Source organism: Stylophora pistillata, chromosome 3, assembly GCF_964205215.1.
Source record: "Stylophora pistillata chromosome 3, jaStyPist1.2, whole genome shotgun sequence".
NCBI lineage: Eukaryota > Metazoa > Cnidaria > Anthozoa > Scleractinia > Pocilloporidae > Stylophora > Stylophora pistillata.
In genome coordinates, this window is record NC_142521.1 from 14133951 (window position 1) to 14148762 (window position 14812).

Consider the following 14812-nt stretch of genomic DNA (forward strand, 5'->3'; position numbering starts at 1 on the left):
GTGAAGTTAATTTTTAATTCTTTTAAAACAACGAGTAACAAACTGGCCTTCACCTTTGACCAAATTTAAATGAATAGACTAACTTCTAAGTAAAAAAAATAGTGATTTAATCAGCCAAAAAAGTGAAGGGGGTGGGGGCTAAAGCCCCCCAGCCCCACCCCCTGAGCGGTCCCTTAAGGCGGTAGTCCCTGAGACGTAAGCATCGAGGATACAATGAAGAGGCAGAAGTAGATGGCACTCTTCTCCTTTCAAGATGGTCGACAACCCTCTACTGACTCAATACAACAATCAGAAATCCTGTTTTTTACCTCTAATAAGCAACATGCAAGTCCCCACTTTCCCCCAAACAATGATGCCTGGAATTTGTGACCATTTTGAAACACCAGGCAACATTAAAATGGGGGAGAGGGGGAAATACATAAAAGTAACAGAAAAAATTCAAAAAGGAGCAAAGCGTGCCAAGACTTTTGCGGAAGAACAAAGCGCGATAAACGACGATACTCGTTTGCATTATTTTTGCGCAGTACTGTAACATATTGTCGAGATGACGGGCGGCGTTGGGTTACTTAACCTGCTCTATAAGGTGTGAGTTCAAACCAGCCGAATTTCAAATGAACCTAGTTTTGGAGGCAAATTTGTACTCTGCGACAGAACTGTGTTAGAAGTATAGTGCTCAAGGTCACGCTGACGAGTGTAAGACAAGATAATCTGTCACGTGCATGGCAACCTTTGGACCGGGGAGGAAATTGGAAGATTGCCTGCTAAATACCTCTTGGACAAATAACAAAACTTTCTAAATATAAATGTTTGTGCTATTAAAAACTTTTGCTATCGAAATCACGCTTATCAGCTGTGCTCTACGCTAAAAATTTTTATGTCAATTAATTGGCAATCTTGACGTTACACTTTAGTTTGTACCATCCAATCGGATGCTATATGCTTTCCCTAGGAAATAATTCATTCTAAAGATCAGCAGTTCAAATACGCCACACGCAACACCAAAATTAAGTAATTATTCTGGATTTCTGCTCTGACGTAACTTGGCACAATAATCTGGTGTGTGTTTTCTTCCCCTAGCAACAGGATTAAAGTATCAATTTATTTGTACCGCCTCCCGGTTAGCTCAATGAATAGAGCGCTGGACTGTTGTGCGGTAGGTCGAGGGTTCGAGCCCCGGCCGGACCATCACTCAGGGTCTTAAAATAATTGAGAAGAATTTGCTGCCTTTCTATAACATCAAGAAATAGTTAGATATTCTAGTCTTCTCGGATAGGGACGAATAAATGGAGGTCCCGTCTCCTGCAGGGTTGGGGCAGGAGACGTTAATTTCCCACACACGAGATTACTGCGTGATGGATGTTCTCCCCTGGGATGTCCTCCCCTGGGCGCACTTAATTTGGAACCTCGCTCTGTTGTGCGACCCTCACCATACTCTGGTGAAAGTGATTAAATAAATAAATATTCTCCAATCATATTTTATTTCCTGTATGAAAGTACAAACAATCTTGAGTTCCTAGTTTTGCGCCCTTGTTTGTGTTGCCACTTGATATTTCCACTTTCGAAAGTTCCTTTAAGTCATCACGTGAACCTCTTTACAAGAACAATTTTGTTTTAAACCAAACTTGATTCTATTTTACTTGAAAACTGATAACCAAATTAATTCGATGCGCAATTCGCCCAGTATTGTTAGAGCTTCGAAGGTAGACTTTCCTAAAATCGAGTCCTTTTTTCAATTTATCATCAAATGAGCTGTATGTCTAGGTTTCTGGATGTTTTAAAGAAATATGGCCGGACATTTTTTAAATAATAGCGTCTAAAATCCTCGTCAATCTTGTCCATACTTAAATAACTTCCTGTCTTCTTTGTTTACTTTTGGCTCTTTAGCACCACTTGTAATATCTTCCCAACCATAAATTATGTAGTTTTCTCTGGCATTTAGACAACAGTGTTGCACAGCATCAAAACATGAAGCGATGCTCGCACTCTTGATGAACTGACGTCAGTAAATTCATGTAAAGTTCTATTCCCGACTCACTGCGTTCCCCGCAAAAAACTGCCATTACTCAATTGACGCGGGTTCACTGTCAGAAACAGCTCTGTAGCTAAGGAGAAGTATTGAGTTATCTCTTCGTTTGATCAAACACATCAGAAGTCATTAGTCCAGTTTTAAGAAATCCTCGAGTACCCAATGCAACCTCTGTTATCATGTTTGTAGTTTTCTTTGAAAATAACATGCAAGTGGATTGGCATGACTGCAAACAATTAAAAATACACAGTCACTGTGTTGCGAAACAACAGCGCGCGTGTAGACTCGGACGAAGTTAGGCAACATTTTTCAGGTTATAAATTCACTGTCAGGGATTTTCTTGCTGATGTAAATATGGTGGAATTGGCTCAAATATTCTAATGTATAATAACGACGTATTGCTAATCGTTATTAGGGTAAGGACTCAGTTCTATACTTTCTCCAAGGTGGCTTTGCTTTTGTTCGCGTTTAATTGTATTTTTATAGTTACTTTTGTTATTTTTTGGCTGTGATATATTGAAACATTCATTGAGCTAATCACGAGCGGTAACATCACAAATCTTTTTGTGTGTATTTTTCCACCGGTCTTAACTTTTAGACTTGTCAAAACACTTTGTGTTTCAATTTGTTTTGGCTGAGTATTGTTATAAAAGTTGCCCGGTGTTTCACTTTTGATCTTGTGGTGTGATCATCTCAGTTCGATTTAATTTAATTACAGTAGGATATAATATTGCTATTGAAGAAAAGATATTAATGGCAAACCTCAAGCTGCTGGGTGCTTTCGTCCTTACTAACCAGCAATAGGCCTAGGAAACCATATGGACTCACAGCAAGCGGGCGTGTTTTGCATGGCTTACTCGGAATAATCCGTTACGTTAGCTTCAGTGAAAGGAAAGAGACAAGAGAAATAACGCAAAGACCTACAGCCAACTAAGTCCGTGGTACTTGCTGCCACTGCATATTAACTCCTGTTTAACTTATCTATTTCCAGTCGTCACCCGCAGTTACTGAAACGGTACCTTCTCTAACAAACTTTGCTATTTTTCATAAAGATTCATTCAAACAGTTAGCCATGTATCAAGTAAATGGAATGGATTTCCATGCTTCTATTTTTGCGCTTAAATTAATTTTAATTATTATAAGAAGCAGTGATTTTTTGGTTGTTTATCGTGGTGTAAAAATTGCGACAAGAACAAAACTGATCACCGCTTGTCTCTCGATGCCGTCAATTACGATGTGGATCGCAGCGATTCGACTGCGCGCTGCTAATCTTCTGCAGGCGATGAATTTTCGTTATTGTCACTCAGACAAATACAAGTAAATTGTCCTGAGATGGAGTCAGATCTTTTAAGCCATCTCACAATCATAACTTCACAGCTCTTTTCGAAAACTGTGGGGGACTATCTTAAATTTTAGCATGGTATTGATCGCGTGATGGAAACCGAAATACCCATTGAATACAGATAATATCATATGTTTTCTTTTATTTGCATTCGCGATCTTAGATGAATGAATATATTTTTCGTGACTAGAATTATTTAAACTTCGGCCCACGCAGGCGTTTATCAGTGGAAAACAGCTTTGAAGAGCTTCAATAAATACTTTCGTTTGATGAGGAAGTTGAAAGCAGATCTTGGTTTGTATAGGGAGGGGTGGGAGTATTACCCGGGAGTATTAACATCTTTTCTCCACCCCACCCCTCCCTTTAGATAGTAAGCTTTCAAATGTTACTTCCGTATCCAAACATTACCATAAACCGTCCTAAAGTGCTTAGAATTTAGAGTAATTTTCGCCCGACAATCTGTCAACTTAGATTAATGAAACACCATCAGGTAAAGTACCGTGTTATTCAGCTCGCAGGTCGGGAGATATAAGGATTTAAACTGTCTATTGCCGATGAGGGTGAAAGATTAACAAATCCCTTAAATATTTCCTCCCCTAATACCCAATTAACCCTAACTGTCAAGTGCAACTTTCCGACCAACATACCTGTACGTGTTATTCAACTCGGAGAATCGTTGCCCTACACAGAGCTGACGTATCCTCCAAAGATGAAAGTGTTTCTTTCTATTTCGTTTCTTTCTTTATCTCGTAATTGACTGTTGTATACTTAGGACAAATATGCTAATAGAAAAAACGTAGGTCATGTAAGGGAAGTTGTTTTTTTCAATACCTCGTGCAAGTTGGGAGGTTCAACAATCTATTTTACAGGTGGAATGTTTTTATCCCTCTATTTGCGCTTGCGATACGAGATAAGCATTAGTCTGTTATCATAATCCGAGCGATGTGGCACTGCACAATGAAAAGCGGTCTGCGTTATTTCAACACAGACCAGCTGGGAAAGAAATTGACTAGATCCCTGCAACAGTTGTGTATGTGAAAAAAGAAAAAAAAAATCAGTGAAGATTAAAACAGATGTCGACAATTTGTTCGGGTGAGTGATATGTGACGCATTATCAATGATGACCGTGATGTTGGTGGGTAATTTTAGCTCGCTGCTTCTTAAAATTGAAGTTTAGATCCAATAATTAACGAAAGCGGATATCATTATCTTAAATAGAATGACCTAAGTCCTTTTAAAACTGGCTTCTATGGTTCAACTTCGTTCCTAGCTTTGCTTGATGCCGCGGGTATACGTTACGAGAAAATAAAAATAATCAAACAAAACAAAAACGCGTGCGTAACCGTGTAAAAAAACGAAGATAAAGTGTAATCGCTAATAATTCCGACAGAGGCCACTTCTACGTGAACGTGGGTTTAAAATGTTAATTGATAGAATTATACAGGCTAGAAGAGTCAGCTTCTGCCGCTGCTGTCTATAACAGGTGGCGGGTAGCTCTCCCTTACGACATCGCGATGCAATGCGTGATAAAAATTTTAAGCAGTACTAAGTTTTGTAAAGAATACTTCACGAAACTAGATTTATCTAGCGCGGAAGTTTATTTTGTTATTCTTGAGGCTGGATTTAATCAGAGAGCAGGTTTTATTGATTACGTCGATGCTTGGCAACCAATCAGCGCACGGAGTCTGATAAGGCCTGGGTTTTCGAAGACAGGGGCGTTAACACTTTAAAGGGCGACTCAGCAAAAAAAACCTTTGCTCGTCTCAGGCATCAGATCTTGCAGTTCACTTCTTGTGGTAGAGATAGCTTTCGACGCTAATCGGCCGAATACGCATTAAAATTTCCAAGCAGGAAAGTGAAAGCCGTTTAGAAAAGTCAAAGACTGAGTTGTTATTCGGAAATAACCCGTCTCACGAAACTGCAAGAAACTAAAAAATGTTATCTAAGAAGATGCGACTTTCGTCAGTCGGTGTAGATCGATCCTTAGTACGTGGGGCTTCATCTAGGGTACCGAAGGAACGCAAGCGGTTTACACCATGGCTAGAAGAACAGATCGAAGAGGGAGACATTGACGGCTTGGAATGGATCGAGAAAGACAAAGGTATTTTCAAAGTCCCTTGGGTTCGCGTCGATAAACCAGAGTTCGTCCTTGAAACTCATGCAGAGCTTTTCAAACGCTGGGCTGAGCACACTGGGAAATATCGTAAAGGGGACCAGCCTGATCCGTCCACATGGAAGACCAGATTTCGCTGCGCGCTGCGAAAAATGAACGAAATCGTCGAGATCAGAGAACTGGGGAGTCTAGAGGGAAGCAAGCCGTACAGAGCCTTCAAGTTTGAGCCGAAACTGAAAGGTGAAGTACGACACAATTGTCATATTTTTTCGATCCACCTCGCACGCTTCCAATAGTTTTGTTTTCAACATCAGGTCATTTTATTTTTACTTCATGTTTTTTGCATACAATATGTGCCTGTTGTCTCCACAGTTACCATGTGTTCATACAAAGGCGTTTAGCTTTAAATCACTAGATGTCACTGCTTTGTTCAAGGAACTGCAGGAACGTTTCAAAACAAACTTGTACAGATTAATTTGCGTATTCAGTTCTTACCGTCGTGAAATCAAACAACCGTTTGCCCTTTATCAGTCAACCTTATGGGGCTTAGCGTTTGAAACCTAGCTTTTATTCTTTTGAGGGCCCACAAGAAATTTGTCAAGGAGTCTATCTAACGCGCAAGCATTCCCAGACAAAAAAATAATACTTCTGAGGAAACTGTTCTTGAGTGATAAAAGTTTGCCTTGCGATAAGTTGGGGTCTTTGACCAGAAAAGGATAAGCAAAATAGCTTTTGATAAACTAGAAAGTTCAATGGAACAAACAGCTTGGAAACAGTTTAACTATACAATCTCGCTGTAGCCATTTTCTTTTTCCTTGACACTTTTTAAGTCGGGAGCCCTCTAAATAAAGTCTACTTGAGACATCTTGCTCTATACAATGGAATTTTGTAGCTTCTCTTTACCTTGCTTTACAATGAAAACAAAACATTACCAAAGGAAAAAAAGCTCTCGATAAAATGGCAGATAACAATAGCTTTGAAGGACTCCTTATATTAGTCTCCCCGTCATTTCTAATTTTCTCTCTGAATTCCGTTCGATTTGCGAATTCTGAGGTCAGTCTTAAACACACTCACCTAGAGTCTATAACAAAACGCGAAATTGCTCTCCTGTTTGTCGGCGTATGGGTCTTGCAGTTTTAAGTGAAAAATGCGTGTGAGATATCATGATAAGTGCTTTCTAACAAAGCCTAACGAGTAGCAAAAGAGACCGAAATTATTCTTTTTAATTACAGACTCGCTTTTTGATGAAAGTTAGACGAGAAAAGAAACGCCCAGCCACGGGTTTGCGAATTTACACCGGAAACTATAAACACTGAGTGCGGAAATTTACTTTTCATCTGTCTCTTCCGAATCGAGCGAAATTTTCGAGTAGCTGTTTAAAACCCAGCGTTAGCCGTCTAGGTTGGGTAATGTAATGAGCAGATCACGTTTTGAATCTAAAAGTGAAAGAGTTTCAAGTTTACGAGTTGAATTTGTTTCGCTTTGGACGCGTGCTCTAATGACTTACAAATACTGTACGTAACGTTAGACACAGAGGAGCTATTCCCTTACCATCAATTATAAAGTTTTCAAAGTGTGTATGATTAAAACATTACACTCGTAATCCAATTTGCACCTTTTGCTACACGTATCAATATTTCAACGCTTTCATCCATTTAGCGATTAATGGCCCCGATATCGCTTATCATAGGGCGCTGGACCCAACTAAAAGACGCTTTATTCGCAGCTAAATACTTTTGGAAGATATGTCTAGTTATTTTTTGTTAGTTACGAACACTTTTTTCTTTCCACAAGGATGATTTGATAAACTTCCAGCTCACTGAAATATTCTGTAATTTGCACAGGAAGTCGAACTTAAGAAAATTCAGTGGCAATAAAACTCTATGTGGATCGTTACTCGTTGCCATGGGTTTGAAATATTTATTCTTTTATTGATAAAATAACACGTGTTAAAAGCGCACGCCAGACGCCGTTGTTTAAAGGGGAGTTTATCAACACGACAAGCATTCCTCTTTTGTTTCACATAATTAAAATCTGCTCACTCGCCTAGCAGTAATAAAACTGCATCAAAGTTTTTCTGCCATGGTATAACATCTCTGGGAAAAGACAATCACATTTTTTTCGTAACTCGTTCGCTCGGTATTATTGAAGTAACTCGTTAAGTTTTTCTCGAACATAGCATGATTCAATCTGATTAAAGCAACCTTGCTTACTTGAAAACAACAAAGACAATTTCGCGTTTCGACTTAATCTTGAAATCGGAATACTTTGCGGATTTTTTGCATTCCTCGAAATCATCCAGAGACAAAGCCTCGAGCGGGTACCCTACAGAAAGCGGAGAATCAAAAGGAGTTTTGTCTTGGCCTAGTTTATTTTTGGACTTGATTTCCAGTTCCTTCGAGTTGGCGATGCGCCAGAGCAAACAGGAAGACAAATCTACTAAGGCACTGGCCGAATAACTTTCTCGTTTGCTTTACAAATCTCTTTGTACTGATGACAATACTGTTTAAGTGTTAGTATCACGCTCCGTTTCATTTACTCTGCAACCTGTAGATTTTCAAAAACACTTGAATGGCAACGTGTCCATCTGTACTCTTGTTTGCTTTAAAAGGAAAAAGAAAAAGAAAGAAAACAGAACCAAAAAGTAAAAAAACAAGATTATTTTTAAATAATAATCGTGATCACCGCATGTGCGCGTTTTACGGATCCCGGCAAAACTCCAAGCTCAATATAAGGCTAAAATTTTGGAAGCTTTATCATATAGATTAACTGAAGGAAATGTCGTCAAATCATAATTCATGTAGCGTTTCTCTTCTTCATTAGTGATAAAAATATTTCAATGCCGAAACTGAGAAAATCGTTTATTGTCTTAAGTTTTTCAAGGACGTTCCTACGCGGAAAATGAATAGTTACGAAATAAATCCGCGGCAATCGTGCTTTCTGACTAACAATAGTAAAGGATGAATCCATGCTGAGCTAACTGCATGGCCGTCTTTTATCTGTGCCTTACCGGTGGCGCACTTGTTACAGATAATTTTGGGACAGTAAGTCTGATTGCCAAGTGAGGGTGACCGCATTTTGCACGAATCTGACAAACGCATCTTAGACGTGTTCTGACCCAATATCATACACGTGGAATCAAGAGAGACATTGCATAAATTAAAAGATAATTTTAATGGAAATGGGCTAGATTTGTCAGTGTGACTCTGTGGCACTTGTAGCTATCTTGAAGTTTAGGTTCGAAATCTTTCACAAGGACTGAAAAAACTTTGTTTTCCCTACTCACGACAATTGACTTTTTTAAAAATATTTTATTACTAATTAAAATGAACGCAGTTTATTTTTTTCTTTCCTTTTTAATAGATATTCGCAAACGGATAAGGAGCGAGATCTTTTCTGAGTGCGATGCAGAGCTAAAATTTTACTTCTGTTGCCGGCTGTGAAAACAATTATTAATTGAGGGATTTATTCACAAGAATGCAATGATGTATGTTGGATTCAATAGCTCTGACACAGCCAATGCGACTGAAATTTATATCCTTCAGTTTGCGTAAAAAACTCTAGAAGGGGCTATACCTCTCTGTTAGGTTACTTGGTAGAATCCGGCTAGTTCAGCTCTGACTCAAACTTTTTTATCGTGATATCTCCGACGTTTACAGTTCTCGAGGTAAAAGAAACATGCACTGTAAAACTCCGTTCAATCTTTTCTCTTTTTATTTCGGTAGAGACTGTTGTATTTTTTGAAAGTTCTGTACTTCTGCGAGAAGTTACGAATAAAGCAGGATATCTGTCTGGCCCCAAGAACAGATATTTAACATAAATTTTGATTTCTGCCCATGAAATATAAGTCATGTAAGAGATCGTGGTCAAAGGGACCATAAGCAGGGTAATAAACTTTGAATATAAATCAAAGGTTTTCGTTACAACCGAATTTGATAGCAACTATCGACGGGTACCGTGCTTTTCAGAATTTTCTGCTTCACTTAGATGCAACTGTCTCTTTTGTTAGTATTGAAATTAAAATTTTCATGGTTAACTTTTTCAATTCTTAATTGAAGTGGCAAAACAGACGAAATAATTCCTTATCTTTTCAGCGATAACTTTCGAACCTTTTTAAATTCGTGGATTCTCGGATCACATCTCTCTGATATAAAAAAAAAAAAGACTAATTGCTACAAGTCTTAGATGCAGACGAGTTTTTCATTTAAGTTTGAAAATGTTAGCCAAATTAGGTTTTTTGTTTCGAATATTCTGTCAAAAGTACACGCAACATGAAAGGATGCGTGTTGTGTCTAAGTATCACATGAGCTTTCTTGTATTCATAAATTTTGTTTAAAAAAACTATGCATGTCATTCAAGGGCGGAGCTTCGAATATATTCGAAAGATCGTGAATGAGGTGTAGAGTTGCCCTATAGCATCTTCCGCAACGCTCGTTAGCCCTGTGAAGAATGATAAAACTCACGCACAAGAAAAAGTTGCATTTCATCACTAAAAAATCATCAATGATCTCAATACCTTTGATCTCTTTGTAATATACGGTGCCATTCGTGACAACATTTTATAAGTAACTTTTTACGAGTGGTAGCCAATGGAAAAAGGGTCAGTGAAAAAACAATTTTTTGAAAATTGATATTTTACAGACGGCGGTATGAAGTAGGGCCAAATTTCTTTGAAAAGTTTGCCAATGATTCAAGAACTTATCTAGAACAATCTTGAAAAAGGTTTCGCCTCATCTTCCAGAATATAATGATGTAGATCACGACTGTGTCTACGAAAACATTAAACTCGCATGAAAAAAAGACACATATTTGTATTAAAACCGAAGCAACAGTTTTCGTTGCTTTAAGAACTGCACAAAACTAAATTTTAATCGAGTATTTAATTCATTTCACATTTCAGACCGCAGCAGTGCTTTCAAGCGTTCGCCTGGGAAAAGGAGCAGCAGACCTCCCTCTCTAGAGTCACTGGAGTCTAATATTCCCTCTCCGATGGAACCGGTAAAGGGAACTCGAGATCACTTGCCATTAGGAAGAATGCTGAATCATCTACAGGTATAGAACACAGAAATGTCAGTAGTGATTACATAGGCACGCTGCAACCACGCTCTGTTTGCTTAGGTAGAACGTACTTGTGGCGCGTTGAGTAAATGTCTCTGTATTCTGCAGTGTTATAGTTTCAAGAGCTGGTTGATCTAAATTTCGGTGTGTTTTTGTGCCGGGCGAGACACTTTAGAGCGCTATGTTAAGGCCCGTTTATCTTGAATCTTGAAAAATAACTAAGTATGAATATTTTTTCCTTTTAACTTCTTATTTTTTTAAATCTACAAAACTAACTTTGTGGTTTCCTTTCGTGTACTATAATGCTCCGTAAGCTTCTTCGGCAATCTCTATATAGCAAATTCGAAGATTCTAATTTTTCCACGTCATTATCAAATGAATGTAGATCAATGGTAGTCGTTCATTCTTTAATATATGTTTCCGTTCTGTTGAATTCTCTCGCAGACAATATGTGGGCTACATTCTTTTCTTTGTAGATTTGTGAGGAGTACCCTCAGAGACGAAGCTTCGATTATAGGAATCCAGATGGAAGCATTATTGGTGGTAAGTACGGTCTGATCAAGAAGAGGCAGACACTCACAAGAGCTAAATCTCCCTCAGGCTTGTAAACTATGTTTTTCATTTTGCTTGCTGGAGTTGAGATTCAGGTGCATCATCATGATGTCTCTTCTTCAATGTCGTTCTAAAGTCCTTTTCTTGTCTTCTTCAAGTGTATTTAAAAAATTATGAAAGGGATTTTTTTTAGCCAATCGTTCAATTACCAGGGCTGAAACAATTAACGCGTGGTACACTCAGAGAGTACCACCTTCTTTGTTTACGAAAACTAAACTTGAGGGGCAACGCATCACGATACAGGAAATTAATTCAAATAATTTTTTGGAAAAAAAATCTACATAAATAGAGAGAACCTATTTCCGCAATGCATTTTCTTTTTTTATTTTCTCCTGTTATTTTTTACCATAAGATGCTGTAAGTTTGCTATAAGAAAAACGACTGATGAGGAGGTGGAACGAAAATTTAATACGAAATAAGAGATGAAGAAATTTGACGAACAGCAATGGTCACTTTGTTTTGTAACCTTCAGTTAATCCGATTTTAGTCTACTCGTGCTCCAGGCATTCATATAAACAAGATCTGTTGTTCCAAAACTAGATTTTATCTCCAAAAGAAAGTGAAATACTTGAAGCCACATTGCATTGGTTTTGTTTTCTATGAAGCTCATTAAATAGCTAAAATTACACTCATTATTCTGAATTTACATTGCTGAGTAACATGTAACATTTCGATTTCTTTGTTTGAGACTGCACCATAATAAATTCTACAGTTACTGTCAAAGGACTCAGTTCTGAGGAATTTGAAAGCAAGTTTCGATTGATGTGCCGTATTGCTGTGTTTTCATCACAGTTTGGTCTCGTCGTTTTTGTCAACTGTGTGGTGAAAAATATCCCTCGTTAGATTGCTTACCTTTCTTTTGAAGGACAGAGTTGTTTTAAAATTTATTTCTAGACTTCGTCGCACCCGTTGTTATGCCCGAGGAATTCAGTGGACCAGCGTATGGCGGGGTAAGGTTTTACACGTTAAACTCGCTCATTAACAACCACATTCTTTGCACCCCGCAAATGGCTAAGGTTCACAGCCTGTTAAAAGTTTACTGCAAACAAAACCTTCGCACTCAGTCTACCCGATACCTGAATAGAACTTTTCATAAGAAACTGTTAGCCCTGTAATCACGAGATTGAAATCATGGGAGGTCGGGGGGAGGGGGGGGAGGGGGAGGGGGAGGGGGAGGGTGAAATCATAAGAGGTCACTTTATGTCAAGTTATTTCTTATAAAGTTAGAGACTTTTTTTCTGAGAGCCATCTAATATTTGTGTATTTATATCTGTTCACAGCATATTCCACTCGAAGTTTGGCGTGATTTTGTAGAGCCAATTATGTCAGAAGACTGGGACCGATATTTTCCAGATGGTATTAGAAACCAGTTCGGTTTGCCCAGTGAATCAAATTATGGAATGAGGGATCAAGAACCTAACTATTACTATCAGGTATAAGCTTAGGCAGATATAGGCATATTAGGCTTAGTTAGTAAAAAGTAGCGAAATGGTTAATCGCGGATAATAGCGGTGTCTACGGTGTCACAGCGGCAGAGCGAAGACGAAGGATGTTTGTGGTGGGTCGCATTAGGGTGGGACCCTAGCCGCCTTTTTTTTTTTCTCACCCCGCTGTTTACGATCGCGCTTTACTAACTATACGTCTGAAACAGACTGTAGGAACAAAGGTGCTTAAAGAAGGGGATGGAGAAGGGGTGGGGAACTATCATAAGGTTATCGTACACCTTCAGGGGTGTCTCACGTGCAAGCGATGTAGCGCGTTCGGTTTAAACTGCAGATATCTAAACCTCCTATCAAATTAAAGCTTATAGGACTGGCTATCAGACTATACCAAAAATTTTGAAAAAAAATGAATTGTCGAATTTTTAACGACTTCTAAATGCGAGCGCCCGAATCACCTTTTGACCGTCATATGTTAAAGCGAATTTTGTTTTTCGCTTATTAATGTGTTCCTCCGTTTCCGGAACGAAAGCGCTAAAAAAATGTGTCTGCGATTTGTCATATTCAATTTCAGTGAAAAGTTACAGAACAATTTTGAAATAGGATTAAAAAAATGTGGAGTGATCGTACAAAAATCGCTCTTGAAAAAGAAGTATTTCGAAATAAAAAATTTGGAAACAAATTTTTGTTGTTTATATGTAAAAATAGCTACTGTCAAAATTTGAAAGCAATCGAACAAATTCCCTTCGACTTGTAGCTCTTAAAAGGTGATTCGGGCGCTCGCATTTAGAAGTCGAGAAAAATTCGACAATTTTTTTTCAAAATTTTTGGTATAGCCTGATAGCCAGTCCTATAAACTTTAATTTGATATGGGGTTTAGATATCTACAGTTTAAACCGGACGCGCTACATCGCTTGCACGCGAGACATCCCTGAAGGTGCACGGTAACCTTAATCTCCTTTTTTGGGAGATCTGTTAGCTTGGTTTTATGTTGTTACTAAGTCAGTCTTAGAGGTCTTACCGGGATTCGACCACAGGCTTATCTTGACAAAAGTGGCCGAGATTTCATATCGATAAAAAGTAATTGATTTGCACTCGTACATTTTGGTCGAGAGGAAATGAAAGGCAAAGAAAGAACCGGATATATTAATACAAACATTTTAGAAATACTCGTTTTGGTATGTATGGCTGTTCATGAATTATCGATTACATTTCTAGGTCTACCCGTGATCAATCAGAAGCCAAAGCCATCAGAGAAATCAAGTTTAATCTCCATTTATCTGTTTTGTCACTTTCTGGTCAAACAGCTTAACGTTTCATTTTAAATAAGTTAGGAGAATCATATGTTATATCCAGTTAACACACCCTTCAACTGCTCTTCGCTGACAGGTTTGACCTGATAACTTTTATCAGTTCTGAGAGAAAGGATGAATGAACCATTAAATATGTAGCCAATAAAAGATAAGTCATAGCAACACGAGAGATTCAACTCTATCGGGTGAAGATCTTACTGAGGGAACAGACAATTTGGCCTGAGGTTACTGTACAGAGGGATCAAAGCTGAACGAGAAAAAGGGGATAGACTGAACCCCGCTCGCAAATTATCAGTTATTTACCTCCTGTTGGACTGAAACACCCTGAGCCAGTATGAATTTAAAATTAATTGAGGTCCTTTTAAACTGACATGATGATATAAAATATAACTACAGTTTATTGGATTATTCTTTCTTAATTTCTCTTCATGATAGCTAAATATGACTTGGCCCTCGTCAGGAGCTGATAATCTACTTTTTTTTACGGCTAATTTTTTTTTAAAGAAAAAAATGGTTATTGTAAGAAAAAAGTTAAATTTACTGGGCCAATAAAGTTGTCCTCTTTTACATAATCACTATGTGCGTTACCATCTGTTGTTACCATTCGTTACCTTGATAGTTCGAAAGTTTGCTTGCCGGCAGTCGAAGTTACTGCAAACAGAATTCTAAAGTGTAATATGTCTATCCTATCATTTTGAAATTATCCTTTCCCATTTCTTCTTCCTACCCATCGTTTCATTTAGTCCCCAATTTTAATTTTAATTTTAAAAAACTTAGCACACCATCTTTATTGCATATACTTCTTTCCGCTTCCTGTGCTATGTAACCAAGTCGTCGTCTTGTCTGTTGTTGTCACGCGAACCACTTAAAGTCAGAGGGCTGTTAGGCTATTTATAACGAAGTAAACAC

The 14812-nt window shown here is 38.2% G+C and overlaps 1 protein-coding gene and 1 long non-coding RNA gene across 3 annotated transcripts; one reads left to right on the forward strand and one right to left on the reverse strand.

Moving 5' to 3' along the window:
- Positions 1–1459: 1459 nt before the first annotated feature.
- Positions 1460–4126, reverse strand: LOC111331009 (uncharacterized). Of its 2 annotated transcripts, XR_002694865.2 has the most exons (3): positions 4016–4126; positions 2789–2905; positions 1460–2252 (listed from the first exon to the last, which is right to left on the reverse strand). It is a non-coding gene; the product is annotated as an uncharacterized LOC111331009 (long non-coding RNA). The 2 variants fall into 2 exon arrangements; XR_015998704.1 differs by lacking the exon at positions 4016–4126 and having other exon boundaries at positions 2789–4009.
- An 825-nt stretch (positions 4127–4951) lies between these two features.
- Positions 4952–14475, forward strand: LOC111330964 (interferon regulatory factor 1). Its single transcript, XM_088753282.1, has 6 exons — positions 4952–5721; positions 10382–10533; positions 11016–11082; positions 12046–12101; positions 12432–12584; positions 13809–14475. Exons 1-6 carry the CDS (start codon positions 5304–5306, stop codon positions 13818–13820), a joined length of 858 nt encoding a protein of 285 aa, XP_088609408.1. The 5' UTR covers positions 4952–5303; the 3' UTR covers positions 13821–14475.
- Positions 14476–14812: the final 337 nt, after the last annotated feature.

What these genes read in the sequence shown, in the direction of transcription:
- LOC111330964 (XM_088753282.1), top strand. Translation starts at nt 5,304, where the DNA reads ATGTTATCTAAGAAGATGCGACTTTCGTCAGTCGGTGTAGATCGATCC. An exon ending in AGATGGAAGCATTATTGGTG is followed by an intron (nt 11,083 to 12,045) that starts GTAAGTACGGTC and finishes ATTTATTTCTAG; the next exon opens with ACTTCGTCGCACCCGTTGTT. An exon ending in GTGGACCAGCGTATGGCGGG is followed by an intron (nt 12,102 to 12,431) that starts GTAAGGTTTTAC and finishes ATCTGTTCACAG; the next exon opens with CATATTCCACTCGAAGTTTG.